Source organism: Bemisia tabaci, chromosome 5, assembly GCF_918797505.1.
Source record: "Bemisia tabaci chromosome 5, PGI_BMITA_v3".
Lineage (NCBI taxonomy): Eukaryota > Metazoa > Arthropoda > Insecta > Hemiptera > Aleyrodidae > Bemisia > Bemisia tabaci.
Window position 1 is genome coordinate 15,295,473 of NC_092797.1, and position 26,508 is coordinate 15,321,980.

At 40.0% G+C, this 26,508-nt stretch overlaps 3 protein-coding genes across 5 annotated transcripts in view; 1 reads left to right on the plus strand and 2 right to left on the minus strand.

Moving 5' to 3' along the window:
• The window catches only part of Sytalpha (Synaptotagmin alpha), a 144,736-nt gene that overhangs the window by 35,616 nt on the left and 82,612 nt on the right, over positions 1–26,508 (plus strand). The window contains exon 1 of one of the 3 annotated variants that reach the window (XM_072300327.1): positions 6,761–7,047. The exons of 1 other annotated variant lie outside the window; for it this stretch is intronic. The gene's annotated coding sequence lies outside the window, so the exon portion shown is untranslated. Of the gene's footprint in view, positions 1–6,760; positions 7,048–24,954; positions 25,322–26,508 lie in introns of those variants that run through there. One more of the 3 variants, XM_072300326.1, reaches the window with a different exon arrangement.
• LOC109042229 (sialin) lies at positions 3,310–16,769 on the minus strand. Its single transcript, XM_019058875.2, has 10 exons — positions 16,639–16,769; positions 15,901–16,072; positions 14,867–15,100; positions 13,704–13,878; positions 12,549–12,682; positions 11,304–11,424; positions 10,267–10,397; positions 9,500–9,642; positions 8,669–8,789; positions 3,310–4,976 (listed from the first exon to the last, which is right to left on the minus strand). Exons 1-10 carry the CDS (start codon positions 16,683–16,685, stop codon positions 4,797–4,799), a joined length of 1,458 nt encoding a protein of 485 aa, XP_018914420.2. The 5' UTR covers positions 16,686–16,769; the 3' UTR covers positions 3,310–4,796.
• Positions 17,000–26,361, minus strand: LOC109042230 (vesicular glutamate transporter 1). The gene is made up of 10 exons (XM_019058877.2): positions 26,189–26,361; positions 24,564–24,735; positions 23,448–23,681; positions 21,511–21,685; positions 20,911–21,044; positions 19,715–19,835; positions 19,208–19,338; positions 18,668–18,810; positions 17,577–17,697; positions 17,000–17,200 (listed from the first exon to the last, which is right to left on the minus strand). The coding sequence occupies exons 1-10, from the start codon at positions 26,233–26,235 to the stop codon at positions 17,039–17,041; spliced, it is 1,440 nt and encodes a 479-aa protein (XP_018914422.2). The 5' UTR covers positions 26,236–26,361; the 3' UTR covers positions 17,000–17,038.

Below are 26,508 nucleotides of genomic sequence, written 5' to 3' on the forward strand. Positions count from 1 at the left end.
GCCCATATGGCCACCCTCTTAATCCGGCCCTGTTCATAGTATGTGTATCATTGAATTGAATCAGTGAGATCGAAAACACACCAACTCGATGACTAGAAAATGCGCAACTTTCATTAAAGACGGTCAATTTTAATGAGGGTCATTGAAGTTAGCGCATCTTTTCCAACTTGGACCTTTAACATGTCCGTGAGTGCCTGTCTTTCGGCACCAAACATCTTTTTCTTGGGCTAATTTCTTCATCCACTGTGCAGTTTTGTGTGTGTCTTGATTACTTTCATTTTTCCGAGTTGGTGTGTTTTCGTTCACACCGATTCAACTATTTTCCTTTAAAAATAAGGTACGAGAGGAAATTTGCAACGCCGCATTTTAAGGTACGTGTGTCTAGTTTAAGCCGCCGAGATATATCTTAAACGCTTACCCGCAATACTGCTCGTCTATTAACTCTTGCCGTGAGAAGAAAGCGCGCGAAGAAAAAGAGCTTCATCTCCATTTTTATGACTTTGACGGGAGGAGGCTACGTCTCTTCCGAATGGGAAGATTGACCGTTTGTCTAAGCGAAGCTTTAAACGGGCGTTTGTTTTTCTCGGGAAAGATTGCGTCTCAAAGAGTAGCAGCATCGTCTTCCCCATTAATTGCAAGTTCCTCGAGTATCTCAGCGCTCCAGACAGCCTTCGTGTTCGCGCGGACCCTTTGACATTTTATAGGATATTTAACGAGTTTTACGGGACCGTGTGCATTCAGAGCGTGACAGAAGGACAATAACAAGCGATCGATCCGGTCGGCAGAGGAGCCACTTCGCCGTACACTCGTAACAAACTAACAACGCCTTGAATTCATTAGACGTATCCTCCCGCAACTTTCCTGTACTTTCAGGGATTTACGATCAGGGATTACGCTGCCGTGCTAAGGAATAACGCCGTATGAACCTTCAGGCGTTGCCAAAATCCGATTGGTCTCGGGTAAACTTGTGAATATTTTTCGTCCAATTTTTCAGGTAATTTTGTTCGTAATTTCACCTGAAGTTCCAGAAAATTTCAAGGAAAAATATCCATAACTTTCCTAAAAAATGAACATTTTACTAAAGGAAATTTGGCAACTCTCGAATGTTCATACGGTGTTCTTCCTTAGCACGGCAGTATGCTGCCGCAACTTTTCTGTACTTTCGGGGATTTACGATCACCACGCTGCCGTGCTAAGGAAGAACGCCGTATGAACCTTCAGGCGTTGACGAATTTCCTACGATGAAACACGACTTTACCGGTAAATTTATGAGTGTTTTTCCTTCAATTTTTCAGATAATTTTATTCGCAATTTCAACCAAAGTCCCTGAAAATTTCAGGGGAAAATATTCATAAATTCCCTCAAAAATAAACATTTTAGTGAAGGAAATTTTGCAACTCTCGAATGTTCATACGGCGTTTTTCCTTAGCACGGCAGTATGGTCTCCCATCAAGTTTGGGTTGTATTCCCGGCATACATTCTTTAGTGTAAGCAGGGAAACCATACTTTGTTGTTCTCTGACGTAAGGGCGTATCTCTATTTCCACATGAGTCGTGGAAAGCATGGGCTTTTATAGAGAACAGAGCTCGCATGGAAAATGAGTTACGCCCTTTACGTCAGTGGAGCGACGATTTTACGGGCCTCGCACTAATAATCTAAGCAATGTAATGGGGGTGAGGCAAAAGTTAAGTCATGGAGGTCAACGCTGCTTTTAGCCTGATGATGGTTGATGAGCAACTTGTTGTACGTAAATTTCGCAAAATGATGACTGATGAATATCGGCCTGAGCATTTTTACTGAGAATGGAGATGTTGCATGTGTGAGGAATTTGCGATTTGACTGTTGATTCTTATGTATAAGTTCGCGAGAAACACGATGGTGCCACTGGTTTTCTCTGAATTCAACTCCCAAGCTCAAAAAAAACTCTCAAGTTGAGGCCAAAATGGAGGGATATCCCACGCTATCCTGAGAGTCCACGTCTACATCAACACAAACTCTCCATGCGGAGATAAGGAGCAAATACATTGACAGGGCTGCCGCTTTATTTGAGGACTCTAAAACTGAAAACACGGCAACCCTGCTAATGTATTTGCTCCCTATCTTCGGATGGAGAGTTTGTCTTGATGTAGAGGTGGACTCTCAGGATATCGCGGGATATCCCTCCATTTTGGCCTCAACTTGAGAGCTTTTTTTGAGCTTGGGAGTTGAATTCAGAGAAAACCAGTGGCACCATCGTGTTTCTCGCGAACTTTTATGTAAGAATCAACAGTCAAATCGCAAATTCCTCACACATGCAACATCTCCATTCGACGTGAGAAGCAAATCGAGGGCTGAGGAACAATGCCGCCCACCTGGGTTAATTTTTGCGAAGAACGACTTTGCCGCATTCTTCAGTATTGAATATGCAAGCTAATGTGTTTAATTTTTTTCAATTTGGCATAGGATCGCTGTAAAGACGTTTTAATGTAAAGGAAATTTTCATTTTAATCTGACCGCAAAATTACAAAAATGGCGAAGTTTAATCTTATCCTGCGAAATAGATAGGCAGTTTGCAGATAGGTAGTACTGTTCCTTTAGTCAACGAAATTGAGATCGAACCAAGGACGGGAGTTGAGCAAACACATTCATTTACTCTAGCCGTTTCTTGGCCTGGGATCGAGATAACTTAACGATGTTAATCGTGATTTCCGCATGCAACTATTTGGGCTTGACGGGGGTCCGTGTTGCATAAGTAGTGAAATGAAGGCGCGCCGAATTTTCGTGCGCTCTCTGAATGAACGTCTACGCTCTGTCCCAATTTGCAAAACGAGACGTTGTAACGTTTGCAGGTAGTTTTCATTATGATCGGTGATTATTAGGAAGGTACCAAATTGATAAATGCGTATTACATAGCATTTGCCTATTTTAAAAAATTAAAATAGGGATTTTGTCTCCAGAGATAGGAAAAACAAGTTGGTTCCTACATAATAGACGCCATTCAACAAAAGACCTGTACTGCTCAGACATTGGCAATCAAGCTGGTTTCTTTTCATTTAAAAATAATGAAAATAATTGATTCTAGGTGAAACAGCATGTCTCGATTGACGTTTATAAGTTTACAAACATTTAGAAAGACAAAACTCGTTGTTGCTGAATTGCAAGAATCGTAACTAACTGTCGATAAGTAGTCGAAATAGATTAGCGAATCCTTGAAAACAGGGCTTATTTTTCTACTCCTGGATGTAACCCATATCGTCAGGACGATGTTGAATTTCACATCTCAATTTAAGGCCCGGGGGGGGGGGGGGCGCAAGTCGAATAAAAATCGTGTTTTGCATTATAATTTTACACTTATCTATTTATAATAATTATCTAATAATTTCATACGAAAACATTAGTTTTGAATAGGTAAGTAAACTAAGAGGATATATTTCGTGAGGATGCAATTTAAAGACACATACATTTTTTCTTCAGTATCACATTCTATATTTCCGTAAAAACACATACACCTGTGTCTTGATCAAATCAAAACGTATAAGCCAACGATTTGCATCGTTTGAACAAAGTTGATGAGCAAATCGAAGTTTATGAATCGATATGTTAGAGAAGTCAATAGGCCTCCAAACAACGTATGAACTATAACATCTGGGCAACAATCACGTTTTCTCTTCAAAATTTCACGAGGAAAACGAAATTTACAACTGGAAGTTGGGAAATCAACTCCTGAACTTGATACGAGTGTTTTTAATCACCATTAGTTAAATGGCGAAAATACAAATTATGTTATTCGTAGCTATGATCTGTGTTAAAAACATTATAACAGCATTATAATATTACATTTGTGTATTTTGAAGGGAAAAAAATGTGCCGCTTTCTTCTAGTTCAGACCGTGTTTTATGCTGCCGTATCGAGGAAAAATGCCGTATGAGCATTCGAGGGTTGTCAAATTTCCTCTCAGAAAATAGTTATTTTAAAAGAGAATAATGAATATTTTTCCTTGAAGTTTTCGGACTATTTAGATCAAATTACGGCCGAAATTCTCCAGAAAATTGGAGGAAAAATATTCACGAATATACCCAAAACTTGGTTATTTTTTGAAGGAAATTTTGCAACGCCTGAAGGCTCGTACGGCGTTTTTCCTTAACACGGCAGTATGGCCCATTCAAAATTTTTACTTTTAGTTTCCTCCACAGCCCCTATCTTATGCTAGAAGGCTCTTAAATATTTTCTTCAACCCCTTATTGATCCAAACCATTGTGCGTCGGCTCCATTCATTATTGCGTGGAAAGTCGCGTGGCCGTGTGGTGGTGGCGCTTCAAATCGGCCCGGCTCTGAAACGCGCTAAACTCCTCGCTTGACGCTCTTCCAGCCCACCGACGTAACAATTTTCCGCTTTCTTGACTTCTTCATTCTGGCCGTCTCCAGTCCTCACCCTTCCCAAATTCTCAAAACTTCGACTTTTGACACCCTGTGCCATTGTTGCTTCGTCTAACTACCTCAAGTCCATTCAGTTCTATCTCAGCCTCAGCCTATTCTAGCTTGTTTAATGAAGTCGTCCGAAATTATTTAGAACTTGAGAAAAAACGAAATTAGTACACTGCCTGCAACAGCAAAAACGCCGTAACTCAATTCTGCATTCTGCATTCTCCATTTTTCAATTTTTCCTCTACAAAATGTTGTATTACATGTTGTATTATCGAAGGAAAAGACTGAAGACTCCTCTACAGTGTACATCATTATCACGACGAAACATACATTGAACACATTGGGTGGACCTAGCGGAGAACGCGGATGTATTTTCAAAGCAGTCTCTTATTTTACACTTCTGCTTCTTGTTTTTCGGTTTCCTTCGGCTCATTTTTACCTCTCAGTAAACGCGCTTCGTTCTTGGCCCAAGACTGAACTTCCCCGTCACCGAAAATACCGTAAAAAATAGCACCAAACATGTAAACACAGCTGGTGATCAGGAACATGTTCTTCCACTCGGATGCCTCATGCTTCATTGAACAATAAAAACAAAAACAAAAAACAATTAAAACAATCACTGCGTCCAATTTAGCGAAATAATGATTTTCAATCATGGAGTAGGGGAAAAAAACTTACAATTAGTGCATAATTAACGACAGGCGGTTAAATTAGGTGGAACCTATAAAAATATCTATGAACCAAACGCCTTTTTACGTCGTAAAAAAATTTAGACGATAATAGTGGTATAATATGTAGAAAAACGTTGTTCCCGCCACAGCGGATTCACCAGGTATTTGGAAACTCGGAAGTTTCCCCCGCAATACGCACACGGACAACACGCGTTGCACCGCGGCGTATTGTCTCTCTCCGCGGCGTTTGTTCCTAGCGAACTTCGCCCGACCGCCGCCTGAGGGCGCTCCGCGCACCACGCTGCTTGCGATCAGCTGACCGTGCCGGTTTTTGTAGGTCACTAGTGCTTCTAGTGCTTCTGTGCTTGTCTGTTGGTCACGTCCTGCTTGTACGTCGAAGCTGCTTGGAGTTTAGCTGTTCCGCATCCTGGTATCCATAGGTCGCTGGTTCATCCGGCCCGAGGGACCAAAATGTAGCGTCAGGGCTGAGCTAAAAAATATGAGTGGACTGTATATAGGCGGTCACCTCTCTCTCCGAAAACTGAATCCCCCCGAACCTAAACGTGATGGCGCTCAGCCGATCATCTTCCCAAAACCCTTTTCGTTTGGGAAGATGAGGCCATGCGGCGGTGCTATGCGGCGGTGAACAGCGGTGGGCTCCAAGGCCGAGGTCTCCACATGCGGTGGCAAAGGAGGCGGTAGTGACAAAAGAAAAATGCGGCTTACCGTGCAGTACAGCTAATAAAGGAAGAAAGTGCTAATAAGAAAGCGAAAGAACCAGAATGCTAATAAAGAAATCCATGGACCTAGACATAGCGGACCATGGATGGACCTATGGACCTTTCGAAGAACGGCGTCGCCAAGAACGCGCCGCCACCGCCGCCGACCGCCGCCGACGTCACCAGCGCAAAGAGCGCGCAGAGGAGCGACGTCGCCACCGTTCTGATGTTGTTGATGAACGTCGTGTTGTTATTGACACTTCCCGCTCGAGGCAGCCACACCATGTTCGGTCGCGCACCCTACGGTGCGTCTGGTGCTATCATGAGCACATTTCGCTGTCGTGCCCCGAGCTCCTGACCTTGGCCCCGGCGGAGCGACTCCAACTTGTGGAGTCCCACGACCGCTGCTCCAATTGCCTGGGGACGCATCGGGCAAGCCGATGCCAATGTCCGAAGAAATGTCGGTTCTGCCGAGAACGGCACCATTCAATTCTACATCACGCCTTCCCCACGGTAGAACCTCGTGCCACGACCCTCTTGACTCGGCAGTCAACCCAGAGTTCTTCCGCTCCCGAAAGGAGCCGGCCGGCGCAGTCCGTGCGCTTCGCCGACCCTATCGCTTCAGTGGTGGATGACCTGGAAAACGACGTTGAGGTTCCAGTGTACCAGGCTCGCCTCTTGTACCGCCGTCAGCGACTGGCCGCCGACTGGGACAAGCCCAGTGCCATCGTGACGCCTGACGCGGTCTACGAGGTCTTGTAGACCCAGTAGACCACCCACGTCTCCGCCAGGCTCAGCCTGCCTTACCGCCGCTCCTTGAGCGTTTTTCCGCAGCTTTTCAAGCTCCCGCTACCTACCTGGACCTTTTTCCGCCCGGGGAGTATGTTCCCGCCACAGCGGATTCACCAGGTATTTGGAAACTCGGAAGTTTCCCCCGCAATACGCACACGGACAACACGCGTTGCACCGCGGCGTATTGTCTCTCTCCGCGGCGTTTGTTCCTAGCGAACTTCGCCCGACCGCCGCCTGAGGGCGCTCCGCGCACCACGCTGCTTGCGATCAGCTGACCGTGCCGGTTTTTGTAGGTCACTAGTGCTTCTAGTGCTTCTGTGCTTGTCTGTTGGTCACGTCCTGCTTGTACGTCGAAGCTGCTTGGAGTTTAGCTGTTCCGCATCCTGAGGATTTCTTTATTAGCATTCTGGTTCTTTCGCTTTCTTATTAGCACTTTCTTCCTTTATTAGCTGTACTGCACGGTAAGCCGCATTTTTCTTTTGTCACTACCGCCTCCTTTGCCACCGCATGTGGAGACCTCGGCCTTGGAGCCCACCGCTGTTCACCGCCGCATAGCACCGCCGCATGGCCTCATCTTCCCAAACGAAAAGGGTTTTGGGAAGATGATCGGCTGAGCGCCATCACGTTTAGGTTCGGGGGGATTCAGTTTTCGGAGAGAGAGGTGACCGCCTATATACAGTCCACTCATATTTTTTAGCTCAGCCCTGACGCTACAAACGTTTACTGACAATTTGTCAGCGTATGGCTCTTCAAAAAACTTGGTGGGGACATTCATGGCCCCTGGTAAAAATTGGCGATAGGAGCTGCGTTTCAAAATACCATTGGAGTTCTTATAGCCGACTGAAGAGGGCTACAGAAAATCATATAGCTGGCTGTAGAAAGTGGGAAAAATCATACGGCCGGGCTACACGAAGGGATAAAAAATTATACCGCCGGGCTATAGTTCCTATCGCCGGGTTTTACATTTTATCGCCTGGCTGTTGCTTTTTCGGCATCGGCTATAAAAGGCTATAAGAAATCGTGTAGAAATTCTTGTGCTTTGTAAATCTTTAAGTTTGTACGAAATCACCTTAATATTTACAAAACGCACATTATATTTTCTTTTAATACATATTTTTTTCATCAATTAAAATGAGAATAATCTATACAGAGTGTGCAAACATTTCAAAGTCATGAGTTGAGAAACGCCGACTCCGCGAGATTAAATATTAGAGCATAACTCAAAGCGGAGCGGCGGCGCACTGGCGCCTACAAACCTAACAGGGATACTTCACGCATTGCGCAATGCGTGAAGTATCCCTGTTAGGTTTGTAGGCGCCAATGCGCGTTCAGCGCTGGCTGCCCGCCCGCCGCGCCGCAGCGTACCGCGGCGCTTGAAGCAACTATTTCACACCAGAGGTATTTCACAGTATCATACGAAATTGAAGGCGCTCCAACATATTAGGAATGGCAGGCATCCTTCAAAAGTACGGAGCTTTCCTCGCAAATTAAATCAAGATACTGCGGCCAAAAAAGAGAGCGGTAGTCCAATAACTCACCAAGTCCTAGCATCCGTAATTAGTAACGTTTAGCACACACTTTATCGCCAGGCTGTTGCTTAATCGCCATCGGCTAAAAAAGGCTATAAGAAATTGTGTTGCCGGCTATAGAAGCTATTGGAAAACTTACAGCCGGCTGTAGGTCTATGGTATTTTGGAACACAGATTCTACTGCCAATTTTTATCAAGTGAGATTGAGGGGAAGAGGCACTATAGAAGGCCAATCCTTGTTAATTTTACCCCCATATTTTTAAAAAATCTTTAGAGGTTTTTTATACCTTTATTCAAATTTCTTTGATTATTCTTGTTTTATAATGCAAGGTGTAAATCCCTGAGTATGCACTTGATTAGCATGAAGGGCCAGAGAGTCACTATATGTATGGTTCATTACATTTAAACATGGCTATATATGTTGTTTGTCGATTGCGGTTTGTTATCCTAATTATTGCAAAGAGCAAAATCAAATGACTGAATCATATTCTTATTTTTTTTTGGCTGAAATGGATGATTTATTTTAAAGAAATTGTAATTAAGCATTACAAACCTTGTGCTGAACAAGGTATCCTGCAAGTGTGGGACTGATCACTCCCGCCAGTTGAGAGAAAGTGTTATCTAAACCTTTCAAAATAGAAGCGTACTGCGGGGCAATATCTAAATTATTTACACTGAAACACATTCAATACGCGGTTGATTGATTACAAGCAGTAGAAAAGGTAGTAGTAGAAAAGTAGAAAGTAGTAAGTAGAAAATGTGTTCAGGTTCTATCAATTCCTTAATAAAAACTTTTTCTCCTGAAATTTATACAACGAAGCTGTCCACATGATGACGAACATTTTATCAGTAGCTCTGATGTCTGTAGAGAGATTTTTGAAGCTAGGGCACTGTGGCGCCCTTGTTATGAGAAATTCGAGATCGAGTATTCTAAATATTCTTAATATGATGATTTAAAACCATTCAATCATATTTAAGCCCGTTTGAGAAAAATTTATGAGGAGGCGGATCCAGCAATTCGGCAACACTGGTTTTCCTTCATTTAAACCTGTGTTGAATAATCGATTCTGGTCGGAGCACCTGGCCTTCCCAAGAATCGATACATTTCCATACGTTTAAATTGAGTATAGAAACAATATTGCCAATTTGCTGGCTCCACCGATGAGATTTATCCGGGCAAATGTTACATCAGGAGGATCTTGTTTCTAGTAGCAGACTTAGACAATCATATGTATATTAGGTCGGGAAAAAGTTTCCTCGATTAATTTTGTATTCAAAATTCTCGAGGAATGTTACTACGATTTGATACTGTGGAAGGTTCCACAAATGCATCTACACAGAAAAAAAGCTACTGAGGATAAAACAAAGTCTGATATTAAGTTACCCATAAGAGGAGATAGCAAAAGCTGCAACGCTGCAAGATATTATCAAACAGAGAAGGACCCCTACAGAAGTGCTCATGTATGAGACGGTGAAGATGCAGATGGCTTGACAGGTAAAAGCAGTGCAAAGGAAAAACTTCCGCGCCTATAAACAAAAATTATTATCAATTACATACTCGTATTTCGGAAGCAAATTATTAGTGTCCGTCCAATCAGAATTTGGTGATGTATGGGGTACATGCTACGAAGAGAAGTCCTGAGATAATAGGCGAATTTTTGCGATTGGACACTGTCAACTTTTTCATCCAGAAAAATTAAAAAAAAACAAAAACCTTTTTCGAAAGACCGTTGCCGAAAAATTAAATTAGTAAAAAAGTAAATTAGAAAATAATTGAGGAGCTTTCCGGAAAAAGGGCACATAGCAAAAAATCGCGTGTGAGAAAAATACATCTTAAGTTTCCATCATTACTTTCCGGTCACTGATGATAACTTACATCGCTCCTTGGACTCCCGATTTCAATTATAAGTCACAGTCAGTGACCATAGAATAATGATGGAAACTTCAAATGCATTTTTCTCAAACACCATTTTTTGCTATGTGCCCTTTTTCCGGAAAGCTCCTCAATTTCTGAAAACAGGGATTGGTGTCACAAGAATGTCGATCATTTTCATGAAGAGAGGTTAGTTCTTGATTTTTTGAGTAATTAGATTGAAGATTTAAAAATATAAAGAAATTGGGGTTTGGGCCTAAACTGATCAGTTGACTCACATGCTTAGTGGTTAGGTAGCTGGCCCGTACCCAGTCGATGAAGAAACCTGCTATTTGCATCATTAGACTCGAACCCACATAAGGTAAAGCTGATAAAAGCCCAGCCTCAGCCAAGTCAAAGTTCAGCATTTCTGTAAATTTACCAAACGTGCAACTTTATACGATCCCTGACGATATTAAGAATGGAATGATTTAAGTGAAATATGACCAAAGAACATAGTGGTAAAAAATCGCAGTAAAAAGTGAACTTATTAAAATATTTTAGTCAATATTGCTATTCAATATTTTTCTGAATAATCGCAATATTGAAGGTCCATAATTGCAATATTGAAGCCCATCAAGATTGGTTTCTGAAGGGTTCATTTTTATCGGCTTGATCAGCTTCATGAACCTCGTAGGATGAAAAAAAAAAAATGGCGGACATCGCATGAAGATGAAACTAAAGTGCAGACTTTGTGATTTTTTGGACTTCTTTTCGCAATGAGGAGCTACAAATTCTGTCTCAGTTTAGATACAAGGCATGTACCATTAATTTTCCTATTCTTATAAGTGTTTTTACGAATGAGCCAGATATTGTCGTCTATAATTGTAAAATGTACCCAGTCTATTTGCTCGTATCACTGTGAGATTCACTCCTATCAAGCATTAAGGCGCATTGATTCAGTTATGAAACTTGTTTTCTACATCCTAATTGAAAACACAATTTCGTCTTACACTGGAAAAAAACACATTCTATCTAGCGTCCAGACTCTTGGAAACATTGACAAGAAAAAATACTTTTGATTCAATCGGATTTTTGCTTGAATCAAAACGAAATCCGCTAAAATTAAGAGGCTTGGTTCTTGATTTAAGCTAGATTCTGATTGAATCAAGAGTACTTTTTCTTGTCGATGTTTTTAAGAGTCTGGACTCTAGATTCAATGTGTCTTTTTTTTTCCAGTGTGAAAATCGGAAAAGTTCAGTAACACATACAGACTGAGGAAATCATGCATAACATAATGAATTGCTCATAAATGTTTAAATATTGAGATGTATACCTTTCATAAAAGTTGGAAGTTGCATCAACAACGTGTAAAAACCCAAATCTTCGGTAAACATGGCAACCGCGATTGCCCAGACAGGCATTGATGTTAAAATACTTCTCCATGGAACTGACATCTAAAGTCAAAGAACCACTCATTTAAATCGCTGATTAGGAAAAAAAAATCTTGTTGAAACCAAGAACAGACGAAAAAGGTGTAGAAAATCATTCCACGTCATTGCTTCAGAACATATTTTCATGAAATAGATTTTATGTTTCGGATCTAACGGATCACCCTCGACACTCACAAGTCCGTAAGATAGAGTCGGTTCGAAAACATGAGTTGAGTAATAATGATATTGTAAGATTTCACAAGTTAAAGTTGCGTGAATAAACCAAGTACCATTCTCAATTTCAAGTTTGTTCACAGCGTTTTTTTGTATAGTGTTAAATTAATGTTAAAGTTTTGAATTTGATGCTAGTTTCTTGATTTTATCGGTATTTTTCTACGCGGTCTTTGTCCGTACCTCACGTCAAAGTCCGCATACACATCAGCTGAACACTCTCCTCCCTTATTCTTGCACTAAAACTCATTGAAGATAATTTTGTGGCTTCAATTCTGATTTTTGTATTTTTTGGCTTTGATTCTCCGCAATGTGGACCCAGAACTATTCTACTATCCTGTCACATATACCCATTTTTCAAATAGGTAGAGTTGAACCGTGAGAATTGGGTTCTTCGATGCACTTTCCCCCTTCAGATGTTAGCAAGGCAACCATTCTTACAGAGCATATCGACGGTGTAAGTCGGCAATCACATAACTCGATTTGCGACGTCGCAGACTTCCTACCATACTTTATTTTTTAAAAGGAAAACTACTCAACGGCAATTCTTTAAAACTGCCGTGATTTTTCTTCTCTGTGCAAAGAAAATTCTGCAAAATAACTTCAAAGAATGATGTCAATTTGTTCTCCTTTAAAAAATAACATAGAGGCGGAGATTTTCAGCCACCGCAAACGAGATGTGTGATTGCGGACTTACGCCGTCAATGTGCACTTGAACAAATCTCAGGTTGTCTTGCGGATTCATAAAATCTTGTTAATGCTCTTTGTACCTACTGTTTCATGCACTAAAAGAACTTGGATTTTCTTGTGTTGGAAAAGAACACACCAATAAAAACCAAAACTTAGTTTAACGTGACAAATGCTGGATCAGTAATACAAGCCCCGTGGAAAGGCATTGTCATAAAATGATCTATTACCTTGCTATCCGAAGAAGAGCCGGACAAAGAGGCATGAATGTAATTCATCTCTTCGGTGGATATATGAGGGTCGTCCTCTGGTCGGTCTTTCACGACCCAAAACCATATTATTGACCAAAATAAAGCTATGAGACCTGTAAATTGTTAAAGTAAAGACGTTCGAATATTTCGTCGTTTTATGGACGAAGGTACGTAACTGCATCCAGAAGTTGCAAATTCGACTCAAATAATTCAACGTTTTGAAAGTGTGCACCTGAACAGTTTTCAAAAAAAGCGAAAGCAAACCCTCGATCCAAAATAATCAACTTGAATGTTTTGGAGGTCAAAAGGGCCAGTTGCGCTGGTTACAGAATCGTGTTTTGATGCTTGATCCTTGTAGATCCTAATATGCGATCAGTGCCGACCGCTCATCGCACTGCGTTAGACGCAATGCGCGAAGTATTTCTGCAGTTATGTAGGCGCTAATACGCGTTTCGTGCCGACCGGCGGCGGCACTATGTTTGGTACGATTAGAAACAATGGCACAGTGTGCATAGTATGCACCTGCGCAATTTTCATTTAAAATTTCCTTAATTTTTGTATGAAATCAGAAAAAAAAAATCTGTGAGATTGACAGTTAGAGTTTAGAAATGCCCAAGACTCTTCTGATAAACGAGGATTTTGCGAAGAGAAATTTTGCAACTCTGAAATGCAGTTACGTTTCCTCGTGCGGGGAGGGCCGCTTTGTGATCGATACATATATGGAATACAGTGACTAGACATTAAACCGGATCGTTGCCGATTTGAATTTTGTCGTCAACTCAAGTAATTTTGGTTCCTGTGGATCATTTCATTGGTAGATTATCTTTGCGGCAAGGGAACCAGGTGCATCGTGTCTATTTAAGACATCATATTTTTAAAATTTAAAATCTTCGCGGTATTTTTTGTAAGCAATTATTATCAGAAAGGAATTTTTCATTTCGTTGTGTTGCTATGCTTGTGTAATTTGATTTTAGAGGCTTGTGTCTTCTTACCTCAACACCGTGCTGGCGTAAAAAGATGAATCACAATCCACTGTTTTTCATGAATTTTTCTTTGAGAGTCATACCACTTTGAAAGAAACTGAAAGACACTCCGTCTTTCCAAATGAATTCTCGCAGACTTATTGTTGGTTACCTGTGACGTAGAAGTCGGCTGCCCAGCCAAATATTTGGGCCAGGATCCCACAAATCGGGTTGGTGACAACTAATCCGACATAGATCCCAGAGGTTGCAATAGACGCAAGTTGAGTCCTTTCCATCGGCGGTGCCCATTGTGACCAAACAGCATCAAGACACGGAAATGTCACTCCCTTGATAAAACAATGGAGAGTATCAAAAGTTAGTATTGCGATTCAGTAATGAAATCAGAGTTTTTGATGGGTTGGAAAGCATGTCAACCGTCAGTAAATCATGAGTCCCCGAAGTCTCGTGTTGGGCAAAGAAAAGGGTAAAGTAAGTTTTCGTATCGAAAAAAATTTATTTAAAATAGTAAATGACCTGAAAATTAGTGTTTTTTTTTTAAAAAAAAATTACTTCCCTTCTTTTGAATTTTTTTATCAGAATTTGTCACCCCCCTAATGTAAGGGCGTATCTCGATTTCCTCGTGAGCCCTGTTTTACATATACTTCACTTTATGCTTTCGGGGGCTCTTGCGGAAATCGAAATACGCCCTTACGTTGGAGGAGCGACAAATGGACAATGTTGGAGGAGATGTTGCTTGCGTGAGGAATTAGCGATTTGACTAATGATCCTCATGTAACTGTTCGCGAAAAACACGATGGTGCCACTGGTTTTCTCTGAAATCAGCTCCCAAGCTCAAAAAAGCTCTCAAGTTGAGGCCAAAATGGAGGGGATATCTTACGCTATCCTGAGAGTCTACCTCTACATCAAGACGCACTCTCCATGCAAAGATAGGGAGCAAATACATTGACAGGGCTGCCACTTTATTTGGGGACTCCAAAACTGAAAACACGGCATCACTGCTAATGTATTTGCTCCCTATCTTCGCACGGAGAGTTCGTCTTGATAGAAAGGTGGACTCTCCGAATAGCGTGGGATATCCCCTCCATTTTGACCTCAACTTGAGAGCTTTTTTTGAGCTTGGGAGTTGATTTCAGAGAAAACCAGTGGCATCATCGTGTTTCTCTCGAACTTTTACATTGGAATCAATTCTCAAATCGCAAATTCCCCACACATGCAACTCTGGCGGGGTAAGATCCAAATCTGTTTCACCTTTGATGAAAATAATGGTCTTATGCTGTAAGCTAGAATGGCGGCAGTTGCCTGTTGGAAATTTACCTGAAACATACCCTCTAGAATCCTGAGAGCGACCAAGAAGTAGACGTTGAGTCTGGCCAAAGGCGGCGTGATCAGGGTAAACAGCGCTGAGGCTGCGACTCCGATCCCGAAGAGGCGAGCACCACCGAAGCGCCGACTCAGATACGCGCCGAGGATCTGCGTGCTGATGTATCCGTAGAAAAATGAGCCCAGAACCATACCACGTAGTTTAGGGTCCCAGTCGAACTCTTGCACCTATGAATTTTAACGAGAAAGTCAAATTATGTGATCTGGTTCTTCCGAAGACAAACATCTTGAGGATCCCAAAAATCCAAAATGAATACGCTCCTCGAACAGTCATAGGCGGATCCCCCGGGGAGGGGGGAGGAAGGAGGTTAGAGTACCTTTATAGACAGAGTATGGTCATTCCTATAGACTTCGTTATGCAGGGTATTTCTGTTTTAAAGTCCTTGAAATGTGTTGTTCATCTTCTTTTCCTAGATGAATGCCATGTTATGCTATTAATACATCAGTTCATTCAAATTGATTACATTAATCTAATTCCGTTCTGTGGTGATAGGTAGGTAATTGGCAGAATGCAGATAGAATACAGTGAATCTATAGTGTGTGCGTCTAATACAGGCGGAACTGGGATAATAAAACTCCCGCATGTCACAGGGATTTCCAATTTAAGTAGTTTTCACTCACGTAAAATTTTATGATCGGTGTTGCCTCTTTGTTTGAGGACTCCAAGGCTTCGGAAACACGGCAACCTTGCTAATGTATTTGCTCCCTACCTCTACATGGAGAATCTGACTAGATATAGGTGAACTCTCACAGTAATGTGAACGATTTTCGCAATGACGGTCTCAAATTTGAGAGATTTTTTGAGCCTAGGCGCCTGTCTTAGAGAAAATTAGTGGCACCATCGTGTTAATCGCGAAAATTTACTTAGATCGCAAATCCTCGCGTCATACAAGAGCCCTATTTGGAATAGTACGCAACATTTGGCACCAGTGTTCAGTTGATAATCGGTAAATGATGTTATTACAAACCATTGCAGAGATTGTGGTTCCATTTTCGAGTTTCACAACTGAAATTTGCTCTGACGTCATAGCTACTATTGCAACGCTCAGATTCACTCTGATAGCATACATGTTCATGAATCCAAAGAAAGCCAGAAATGACACTAAATACCGTTTACGCTTGAAAATATACCATTTTGAACTGTAAATGAAACGGAAATTAGTGTTCTGTTTTTACATAAAGTGGTCGACTGGTTATCGGCGTGAGAAAGCCTGGTGTAGTTAGGAACAACAGTTTCATAAGATAATCTTCTTCAGACCGCTTCAATTATTATTGTTGTCGTGGTTAACAGACTTTGTCTAGTCGTGGCTTTCACCAAATATATGTAGGTACACTAAGCGCTGGAAATGTTCATGATTGTAGAATAATTTTTTTCTTTCTCTACATCCGAAATAATTTTTTATGTTTACTTCATAGTTTCGCACAAAAGAAGGAAAAAAGAGATGAGACAAATATGAGATACGAAGGTATAAATATACGTATATTTGTGGAGTGAAAGAAGACAGGAGGAAATTTAAATTTACAATTTCAATGACTTAAAAAAATTGAGACGTGCTGACTGAACTCAATACATGACTGGTATTGAGACCAAATTAATAAGTAGATGAATCAATGAATACATGCATAGATTAATAAACACGTGGCCTCTAAATAACTTTCTGAAAATATCATGTTTTTGTTTTAATGTTACTAATTTTCTAACTTACTCATGGAGTGGAGGTTTGGGAAGGTCAGTCTTGTTGTTGTATTCCATGGCAAAAATCAAGTAAACTGAAACTTTAGTGGCGCGAGGTGCCACAATCCGATCACAACAAGAGGCAGGTAAAGTGCTGAGAGGAAAAATCGTCTCAACTTAAATTTTAGCCGCCCGCAGCCCCTTGAAATTTAATCTTTCTTCAAGTTGATCGAGTACTCGCCGAGCGATATCGACGACTAAAGTGCGACATTACTTTTACCGATGAGCGGATGAATAAATATTCACAATTTATCGAAGGAAATTTGGTATCTCTTGAAATGTATACGGCGCGGCGTATTCTTCATTATCAGAACACATGGTGAACACAGGGGGCGAATAATACGGATGCATTTCCATTGCAGTTTCTAATTTTACACCTCTGCTACCTTCGGTTCAGCTTTGCGTTTTCCTGACTGCGTTTCGTTTTCGGCCCAAGATTGGATCTCCCCGTCAGCGAACATACCGTAAAAAATAGCACCAAACATGTAAACACAGCTAGTAATCAGGAATACATTTCTCCACTCGGATGACTCCTGTTTCATTAAACAAACAAACAAAAAAATCAATTATTTCATTTTACTAAATATCTTTTTTACGGTTTAAATTTTTGACATACCTTCTCGAAAACTTCGGTGGGGGCATTGATCTTCATAAAGTTTTTGCGTTTTATACGAAGTCCTTTGATACAATTTCCCTTCAAAATAAGCCATTAGTACCTGAAAATGCACTAGATTAGCGTGGAGGGCAATAGTGCATGATACCTATATTCATCGAGCTATGTTGTAAGTCGATCATGCCTTGTCATCCTGAGCGCTTTATAAAAAAACAAAATCGAATTTTCTGTATTCTTATTTTTTGATTGAATAAGTGAGCCACATGTCAAAGAAATCGTATCCAATCACAACCTACCTTGTGCTGAACAAGATATCCTGCGAGCGTAGGACTGAGCACTCCCGCCATTGAAGAGATGGTATTCTCTAAACCCTTTATAACACAAGCGTGCTGCGGTGCAATATCCAAATTATTTATACTAAAACATATTCAAAATATATATGCGATTAATCTACAGTGTAGACACTGCCAATATACGATTGGTTTTATGATGATAAATTTATCTTCCTTAAATTTAAAATTGCTTTATTCCTGATGACGAGAATTCATCTATGCGTTACCCCTGTAACTTTTAAACACATCGAGTTGGACGCTTGAAAATATGTGAGTGTTTCTAGGTCAAAGACATGACTTTAGTGTCCTCTCTCGCTCCCAATTAACTTTAAAGGGATCCCTTTAAAAAAAAACCAAGAGCTCTAAGGGACTTAGGGATGTTACGAGACTTTTTGATCACCCTGTATAGCTACCAAAATTCGTTTCGAAGTCAGGACGCTAGAACGCCCCTATTTTGAAAAAATTGAGATTACATAGGTTTTTTAAAAATCTTTCTGGTAATTTTGTAATGCTGTTTGGCGGACGACTGTTGCATCTCAAGTTGAGTGTTAATATGAATTAGAGCACAAATTTCATTTGAACCGCGTTAAACAGAAAGGAACCAAGCCACATCAGCTATTGCCAAATTTAATTAGGCAATTTAATTTTTTACATGAAAACGGTTGTGCGGATTTGCGTGCAAATTTCAGTGAAAATTCTCCATGGTACGAAGCAAATCCCTTAAACTTTTTAAAGAAATCCGAACAAACGTTCTCTCGTAACAAATTTAATTGCCCAGTCAAACTTGGCAATAGCTGATGTGGCTCGGTTCCTATCTGTTAAACTCGGTCCATTTTGATACTGTGGGATGATTGATGAGAAACTGGTTATTACGTGGGGTCATGGTAATGTCTCGAATTAAATTTAGGAATTTTTATGTGAGATTTTAAATACTTTATGATCATTATTTAAATATTTGAAATTTGCTTATTTCTTGAACTGTATAAGGTATTCAATAAAATTGGAAATTAAAAATAGTTTTTGCAGATAAAAAGAAATAAAATCAAGTTACTCACTCGAAAGCAGCGCAAGCAAAAGCTCCTATACTGCAAGATATGATCAAACAGGAAACGACCCCGACAGACGTGTCCATGTAAGAGACGGCAAAGATGCAAATGGCTTGACAAGTAAAAGCTGTGCAAGTGAACAACTTTCGCGTCTATAACAAGAATAATCAATTAATTCATAATTAGTTATAAATCAAACATTTTAAGCATAGGACATTTCATCGCGCTTATAGATAAACTACATTTTTTGTTTCATTTTCAATACGCTGATAGTGTCAAGTTACTCACTTATGAAAAAGCAGATTTAATGAATGCACTACCTTCATATAAAACTAAGAATTTTAGTTAAAAATTTTACAAAATTAAAATCGTTAAAAGGCAGTTTTTAAAAAATAAAATCTGAGGACAGCAGGGATATGTTGAAAGAATGTCGGTAATGTAAAGTGGGAGGAAATGGATTCTTCACTTGATTAGCCGTGAACAAAATTTTGAAAAATATATAAAAAATTGAAAAAATTGTTCTAAATTTAAAGTAAACTGCGTACATACTTGCTTCGTTGTTAGGTAATTAGACCGCACCCAGTCAACGAGGAAACCAGCTACTTGCATCACTAGAGCCATACCCACATAAGGTAAAGCTGATAAAATTCCAGCCTCGGCCAAATTGAAGTTCAAGGTTTCTACAAAAGAGACAAACACGCAGTTTTAGGCAAGTTCGGACGATATAAAGAATGCAACGATTCAGCGATATACGACCAAGTGGCACGAGAAAAAATAATACATTTCAATAAAATAGCGCAACTTAAAAAAAATATCGCAAATTGCCTAAGCACCTTTTTGAAGGCGCTATAATAATCACAGTAAGTTGCAAAAATATGTAAAAACACGTTAGGACAATGCTGCCAGTTGCCTGTCCTCCTTTTTGAAGGCACCTGCAATAATTGTAATATGTTACAACTTCGCAACTTAAATGTCTTTCAATTTTTAAATTCGCCACTTATAATAGCTGTTATGATAATTGATAATAGAGCTTTAAACGTTAAGATTTATGTGTACCTTTCATGAAGGTTGGAAGTTGCGTCAATAACGTGTAACAGCCCCAATCTCCAGTAAACATAGCAACAGTAATGGCCCAAACAGGCATGGATGTTATGATATTTCTCCATGGAATTGGCATCTAAAGTCAAAATACCAGTCACTTAAATCACCAGGAGGTAGACAAGAATCATAAAGAAAAGGACAGAAAAGAAAAGACGGAGAAAAGACCGAAAAAGGTGCTGAAAATCATCACATGGCTTCGTTTTATAGCATATTTCAGCAAAAACATCCTAGATGCATCATATCCAATGTATCGCCTTCGATATAATCACAAGTCATGCCATGTGACGGTTTAATATCGATTCGTTGCTTGGCTGACATAAGGGCGTAACTACTATTTGAGGTAAGCCCGGAAAAGCACTGAATTGTATAGAAGACTGGGTTCAATACAGAGTGTAGTTACGCCTTTTTGTCAGGTAGGCGACGGATTGGTCCATAGAGCAAATAATCCTAATTCTAATTGTCTAACTTTCCATTCAATGGACTTGCTGTGAGAAGTAGAGTGAAAATTGGATGCACAAAAATCAGATTAGCTTCATGTTATTTTCGTAATTGTTCCTGGGACAGCAACTGATTGAGAGTATTATTTCGTCGCTCAGACAAAAGAGCGTAACTACACATTGAAATGAGCCCGGAATAGTATTTAATTGTATAGACGGCAGGATTCATTGGAGAGTGTAGTTACGCTATTATGCCAGGGAGGTGAAGATTCGAGCGATTAATGGTGATACTGAATTATCCTTCACGCATCAAAATTATCGGAGTAAAATCTTATATCTCGATAAAAGGAAAATTGAATGTAATGCCACATTGATTGTTCCATCGGAATTTTTCTGTAAATTTATTTTTCAGATTTATTTTTTGGCAATGCCTCAGGTCAAACTCTTCCTACGGTTAAATAAATATCCAACAAGTTACATGGAAATATATATCCTTCAGGTTCTCGCTAGACTATTACATGGCACATTATGCTTGAGCAAATCTCGTGCCATCATGATGTAAATTTTTTATGTAAATTTTAAAGTTTATTTTCTCTTACTATTTCATTCATCGGTAAATAAATAACAGTATATTTATATTTTCTTGCAGCTGCATGCCAATATAATTTAGCTGATTCACTCACTAACGTAATCAATCATAAAATGATATGTTACCTTACTATCGGACGAAGATTTGCAGAGAGAATCATGAATGTATTTCAACTCCTCGGTAGATATATGAGGGTCGTCCGCCGGACAGTTCCTGACAGTCCAGAACCATATTATTGACCATATCAAGGCAATGGAGCCTGTGAATTGTGGCGGGGGGAAGTTCAAATTAAAAAGGGAAATATTTGAGAAAATATATGAAGAAAGTCAGGATTAAACCGTATCTTGGTCAACTTTATATTTAAGTTGTCCCAATGAATTTTGGATCCTTAAGTTTACTTAGAACATACGTCTCAGAGAGAGTAACAATATGAATATCACCGTAATTTAGAATGTTAACTCAAAATTTTAAATTTTGGTTGTCTCTTCGCAATATATTGAAAATAAATCATTTATATCATAGAGAAATTGTGCTATAATATTGCAATATATACCATACCTCACTCTCGGTGAAAATTCTGATTTTTGGGTCTGAATTTCTCCCACGTTAGCGATGAGTGGGTTAAAGGAAGTGTTGCCCAGAATACTCGGATATATTTTCAGGTAAGAATACGTGAAGGCACTTGTCTCTTTTTTAGTGAATTCAATCTGATTTATTTTCAGTACCTGTGACATAGAAGTCGGCCTCCCAACCAAAAATTTCGGTAAGGATTCCGCAAGTAGGGTTGGTGGCAACTAATCCAACATAGATCCCAGAGGTTGCTAGGGACGCAAGCTGAGTCCTTTCCATTGGTGGAGCCCACTCTGACCAAAGAGCATGCATGCATGGAAACGTCACTCCCTGGATAATACAATCGGAATATAGTGGCCAAAACTTAATTGACGACGTCATTTCGTTAAATAAAATATTGAGTATTGATTGGTTGCAGACAATGTCATTCATCGGCCGATTGCAAGTCACCAAAGCCGTTTGACGGAAAATCTAAGAAGTAAAGGAAGTCGCTATGTTTTAAGAAAACAACGATTTTCTTTCTTTTAAATAGGCTTGAATAGCTCCGATATAGTTTAATGGGGGAAAAGATCCAACACTTAAAATTGTAGTCACCCTGGAGAAGTAGACGGAAATGTTTTATGAAGGTGGCGACTGTCCCTGGTAAAAATTGGCAGTAGAAGGTGTGTTCCAAAATACTATAGACCTAAAGCCGGCTGTAAGATTTCCAATAGCTTCTGTAGCCGGCTGTACATCTTTACTATAAGCTCCGAGGCCTCCTAATTTTGCGTAACTGGTAACGCTTAGTTCCAGCGTTCTACCGAGCCGATTTTCATGATTTTTGTTTCTTACAGCCTTTTATAGCCGATGGCGACTAAGCAACACCCAGACGATAAAGTTTATGCTAAACGTTACTAAATACGGACACTAGGACTTAGTTAGTTTTTTGACTACCGCTCTCTTTTTGTGCCGTAGTATCTCGATTTATTTTGTGAGGAAAGCTCCGTACTTTTGAAGGATGCCTGTCATTCTTAATATGTTGGAGCGCCTTCCATTTTTTATGACACTGTGCAATACCTCTGGTGTGAAATAGTTGCTTCAGGCGCCGTGGTACGCTGCGGCGCGGCGCGGCGGGCGGGCAGCCAGCGCGAAACGCGCATTGGCGCCTACAAACCTAACAGGGATACTTCACGCATTGCGCAATGCGTGAAGTATCCCTGTTAGGTTTATAGGCGCCAGTGCGTCGCCGCTTCGCTTTGTGTTCGGCTCTAATATTTAATCTCGTGGAGTCAGCGTTTTTCAACTCATGATTTTGAAATGTTTGCACACTCTGTATGGACTATTCTCATTTTAATTGATGAAATGAAAATATGTTTTCAAGGAAAATATAATGTGTGTTTTGTAAATATTAAGGTAGTTCCGTATCAAACTTAATGATTTCCAAAGCACACAAATTTCTACACAATTTCTTATAGCCTTTTATAGCCAATGGCGATAAATTGTAAAGCCCGGCGATAGGAACTATAGCCCGACTGTATACACTTTTATAGCTTCGTATAGCTCGACTATATGATTTGCTCCGCTTTCTACAGCCAGCTATATAGTTTTCAATAGCCTTCTTTAGTCGGCTAAAAGAACTCCTCTGGTATTTTGAACCGCAGCTCCTATCGCCAATTTTTACCACGGGTGTGGTCTAAAATTGCTCATGAGGGATGGAAAGAAACGAAAATTCTTAAAAACCGCAAGAAACATCTTTTTCGCAAAATTTTCCGACCAACTAAAAAATCTTTAATTTTAGACTCTCAGGATGCTGTAAAGAAAGAAAAATATATAGATGGCGAAGGTCGAATTTAAGCTTACTTTGATCTTCACCATCCACATATCTTTTTCTCTTTACATGGCTTACGTTACTTAAAGACTCCCTAAGTTCTTAAGCTATGACGGTCTCAAACTTCTTCTCTCGCACTTTCTCATCTTCTGTCTCCTCTTTCCTTCTCTCTTTTCCTCCTTTTTTTTGCTTTCGGGGGGAGGAGAGCTTGAGTCCCCCAAGCCCCCTCCCATCCCCCCTGGCTACGTGCCTGATAACGGTGTGAGATGAAAGTTGAACTTTTACCTGAAAGAGACCCTGGAGAATCCTGAGAAGGATCAAGAAGTAAACGCTGAGTCTTGCCAAAGGTGGCGTGATTAGAGTTAGGAGCGCCGAGACTGCAACGCCAATCCCGAAAAGACGGGCACCGCCAAACCGCCGACTCAGGTAACCCCCGAGGGCCTGCGTACAGATGTAACCGTAGAAAAAGGAGCTGAGGACCAGACCTCGCAGTTTAGAGTCCCAGTTGAATTCTTGCACCTGAGCAATAAACGAGAAAGTCACATCCTGCGAAATTTGGCGCTTTTCACTCTTGCACCGGGTCACAGTGCGGTCCTCTGTGGACAAAAATAAAAAATCCACAACTGGAATTCTGAATATATCTTTTTAGAGTTTGTCATCTTAAAGATATTTCTAACTCACAATGATGGTTCATTTTCAAATTTTTCGCCCAAAATCAGTGCAAATTTGGGTGGAAATTGGGTCGAGAATCACTGGTCCGTTGGGAATACGCAGGGAAAAGACGACAACTTTAAATGAAGATTCCTCGCTCGAAACGCAAAATGCTGTGGGTGGTTGACATTTTCTTAATCCTCACATATCCAAATTCATTTCCCACAAAAAGATTTTGCGACTTTTTGCGACTATCAGAGATATTTGAAGTTAAAGTTTGGGTGTTTCACGTTGCTTTTACATTGTTAATATAGGGCTAATTCGAGATTGCCTACCTCAAATTAACTTTTCTCGAAAAATACGCAAAAAATCTTGAGCTAGAATATTATCTTATTCTTTGAGTGTTTTACTTTGATAGTGCCAAAGGGTTTTCCTATGTCGGTGCCACTGTCTTCATTATTTAAAGTTAAGTGTCTTTTACCTATTTTTGTGCCGCGCTGTGCGGCAGAATAAACGAGAAAGTCACATTATGCGAAATGTTGCGGTTTTAACGAGGAACAAAATTCTACCGGCCCCGCATTGTCGACATGAATAGAATCTCCCCTGAAAAAAATTGAAGTTTCACAATCGGGTTGACAATTTGCTAGGTTTGCAAAGTCGCAAATTGTGAGACGGATGTTTTTCTAGCTTCACGTGAGAAATGCATTACCCTTTGGAAAATAAACTTAACGGATTGAAAATATTACAAACCAATGTAGAGATTGTGGTTCCATTTTCAAGCTTCACGACTGAAAGTTGCTCTGAAGTCATAGCTACTATTGCAACACTCAGATTCACTCTGATAGCATATATGTTTGTAATTCCAAGGAAAGCTAGAAACGCCACTAGATATCGTCTACGCTTGAAAATATACCATTTTGTACTGTAAATAAAACGGAATTTAGTAATTAGTTTTCATACGGAGAGGGTATTTTATTTATACACGGAACAGTCTGGCGATGAAAAAAATAATGTATACTTATAACAGTATTAACTCGGGCTAATGGCAATATTCTGAATGGTATAATCATACAATTATTTGAAGAATTGTGGTTTTATTATGTAAAATAAAATTAAAAGAGTGTTAATAATCAAGATTATACCTTGAAGACTTTTCTGTATTAAAAAGAAAGTTCTCAAAATGTGCAGTCATCGCGTCATTGGTAGCTCAAACTGCTTTTTTTGGAGTGATATTTGATCTGCAATGTATCCTTTTAAAGTACTGTATGCACTTTTTCTCCAATTCAGTTTTTTCATAAAATATTAATATGAGTATGAGAAACAAATCCCTCCTAAAGATAGGGAATAGACATTCATTTTGTATAAATATTTCGGAGGCCGATTCCTTAAGAAGAAGTATAAAGATAAATGGATTTGACGTAAGCCCCTGAGTTCCGTCTAAAATAAGTGTGAAGCTGAGCTCCTTCAAATGTTTTTATCTATGAAGAGGTGGGCTTAAATTTTTCCGAGTAAGTACTAATTCGTTGTTACATAACTGGCGTTTAAAAGAACGGAATAAACTTCCTCCAGTGTTTTTTTTTTTTTTTTTTTTTGCATGGCCCTTCATAAAATAATGTAAATCAATCTTAACGAAAATTCGTCTCTATTCGGGATGGAATATTCTCACGAGGTTTTCGAAAACTCAGCATGATTCGAAAGTAGCTCATCTGCAGTTCAATTATTGATAACCTTGTCAGCTAATAAACGGTCCATTATTTTTCGATTTGCGCTATGTACGCCAGGACCCTCTGTACCCTCTGCTCGTGACCTTATGTTCGTTCTGACCTTCTGTAATGTATACTAGATGCTACGCCTGTATACCTTCATTTTGTGAAAAACGCATGTATTGAATACCGCGTTCCTACCTTTAAAGTGCGTAGCCAGATACTCAGAGCTTGTATTAAAATGAGTTCGTTGAAAAACACCCTCTTTAGAAGCACAAAGAGTGAACTCAAGAGTGAGCTAAGTGAAATCCTGAAATTTCGTTTCTGAGGGTTATTCCCAGGAGAGGAAGAGAGCATAAACTGCTAACATGCAGGATTCTGCCTAATCATTCATACCAGTGTACCAAGTTTAGATATTTTTTTTCTGGGCTATAACAAAATCAGCAAAAAAACCTGTGAGAACAATCACTTCATTAGAAGCACAGGGCACTCCCAGAAAAATGAGTCACAGAGCTGTCAAAGGATTCGGTACTCTCTAAATTCAAATATATTGAGCTCTGATGAAAAATTATGATAACACAAAACAATGAATAAAGAGATCCACGAGCAGCTTTAGAGCAAGTACCAAAAAATGTCGTGCTTTTGTATTAATGTTGCTGATTCCAAACTTACCCAAGGGTCAGAGATTTCAGCAAGTCAGTCTCAGTATTGCACTCCATGCTAGAAATCAAAGGGGGACTTTGGGGGTAGGTTAACCCTGAAACACCGCTGAATCGGATCACAACACAAGGCGTGGATTGCGTGCTGAAAGTTAAAATCGACTCAGGTGAAAATTTTAGCCGTCCGTAATCCACTGAACTACGATTACAATGAATTATCTGTCCCCGAGTCGAGCTCGAGCACTTGCAGGCGGGAAATCCTCTTCCAAAACTTTCTCAAGTCTATCATCTGTGTATGTAATTCGATGTTACCCAAGAGAAGTGACTTCATCC

Bases quoted from the DNA above. Each gene is read 5' to 3' on its own strand.
- LOC109042229 (XM_019058875.2), bottom strand. From the start codon at position 16,685: ATGGAATACAACAACAAGACTGACCTTCCCAAACCTCCACTCCATGA. The intron at 10,398-11,303 runs GTATACATCTCA...GTAAATTTACAG, and splicing joins ACTTCCAACTTTTATGAAAG to AAATGCTGAACTTTGACTTG. The intron at 4,977-8,668 runs GTTTGTAATGCT...TGTTCAATGAAG, and splicing joins GATACCTTGTTCAGCACAAG to CATGAGGCATCCGAGTGGAA.
- LOC109042230 (XM_019058877.2), bottom strand. From the start codon at position 26,235: ATGGAGTGCAATACTGAGACTGACTTGCTGAAATCTCTGACCCTTGG. The intron at 21,686-23,447 runs GTAAAAGTTCAA...TGTATTATCCAG, and splicing joins TTCTCCAGGGTCTCTTTCAG to GGAGTGACGTTTCCATGCAT. The intron at 18,811-19,207 runs GTATGTACGCAG...TTCTTGTTATAG, and splicing joins ATTACCTAACAACGAAGCAA to ACGCGAAAGTTGTTCACTTG.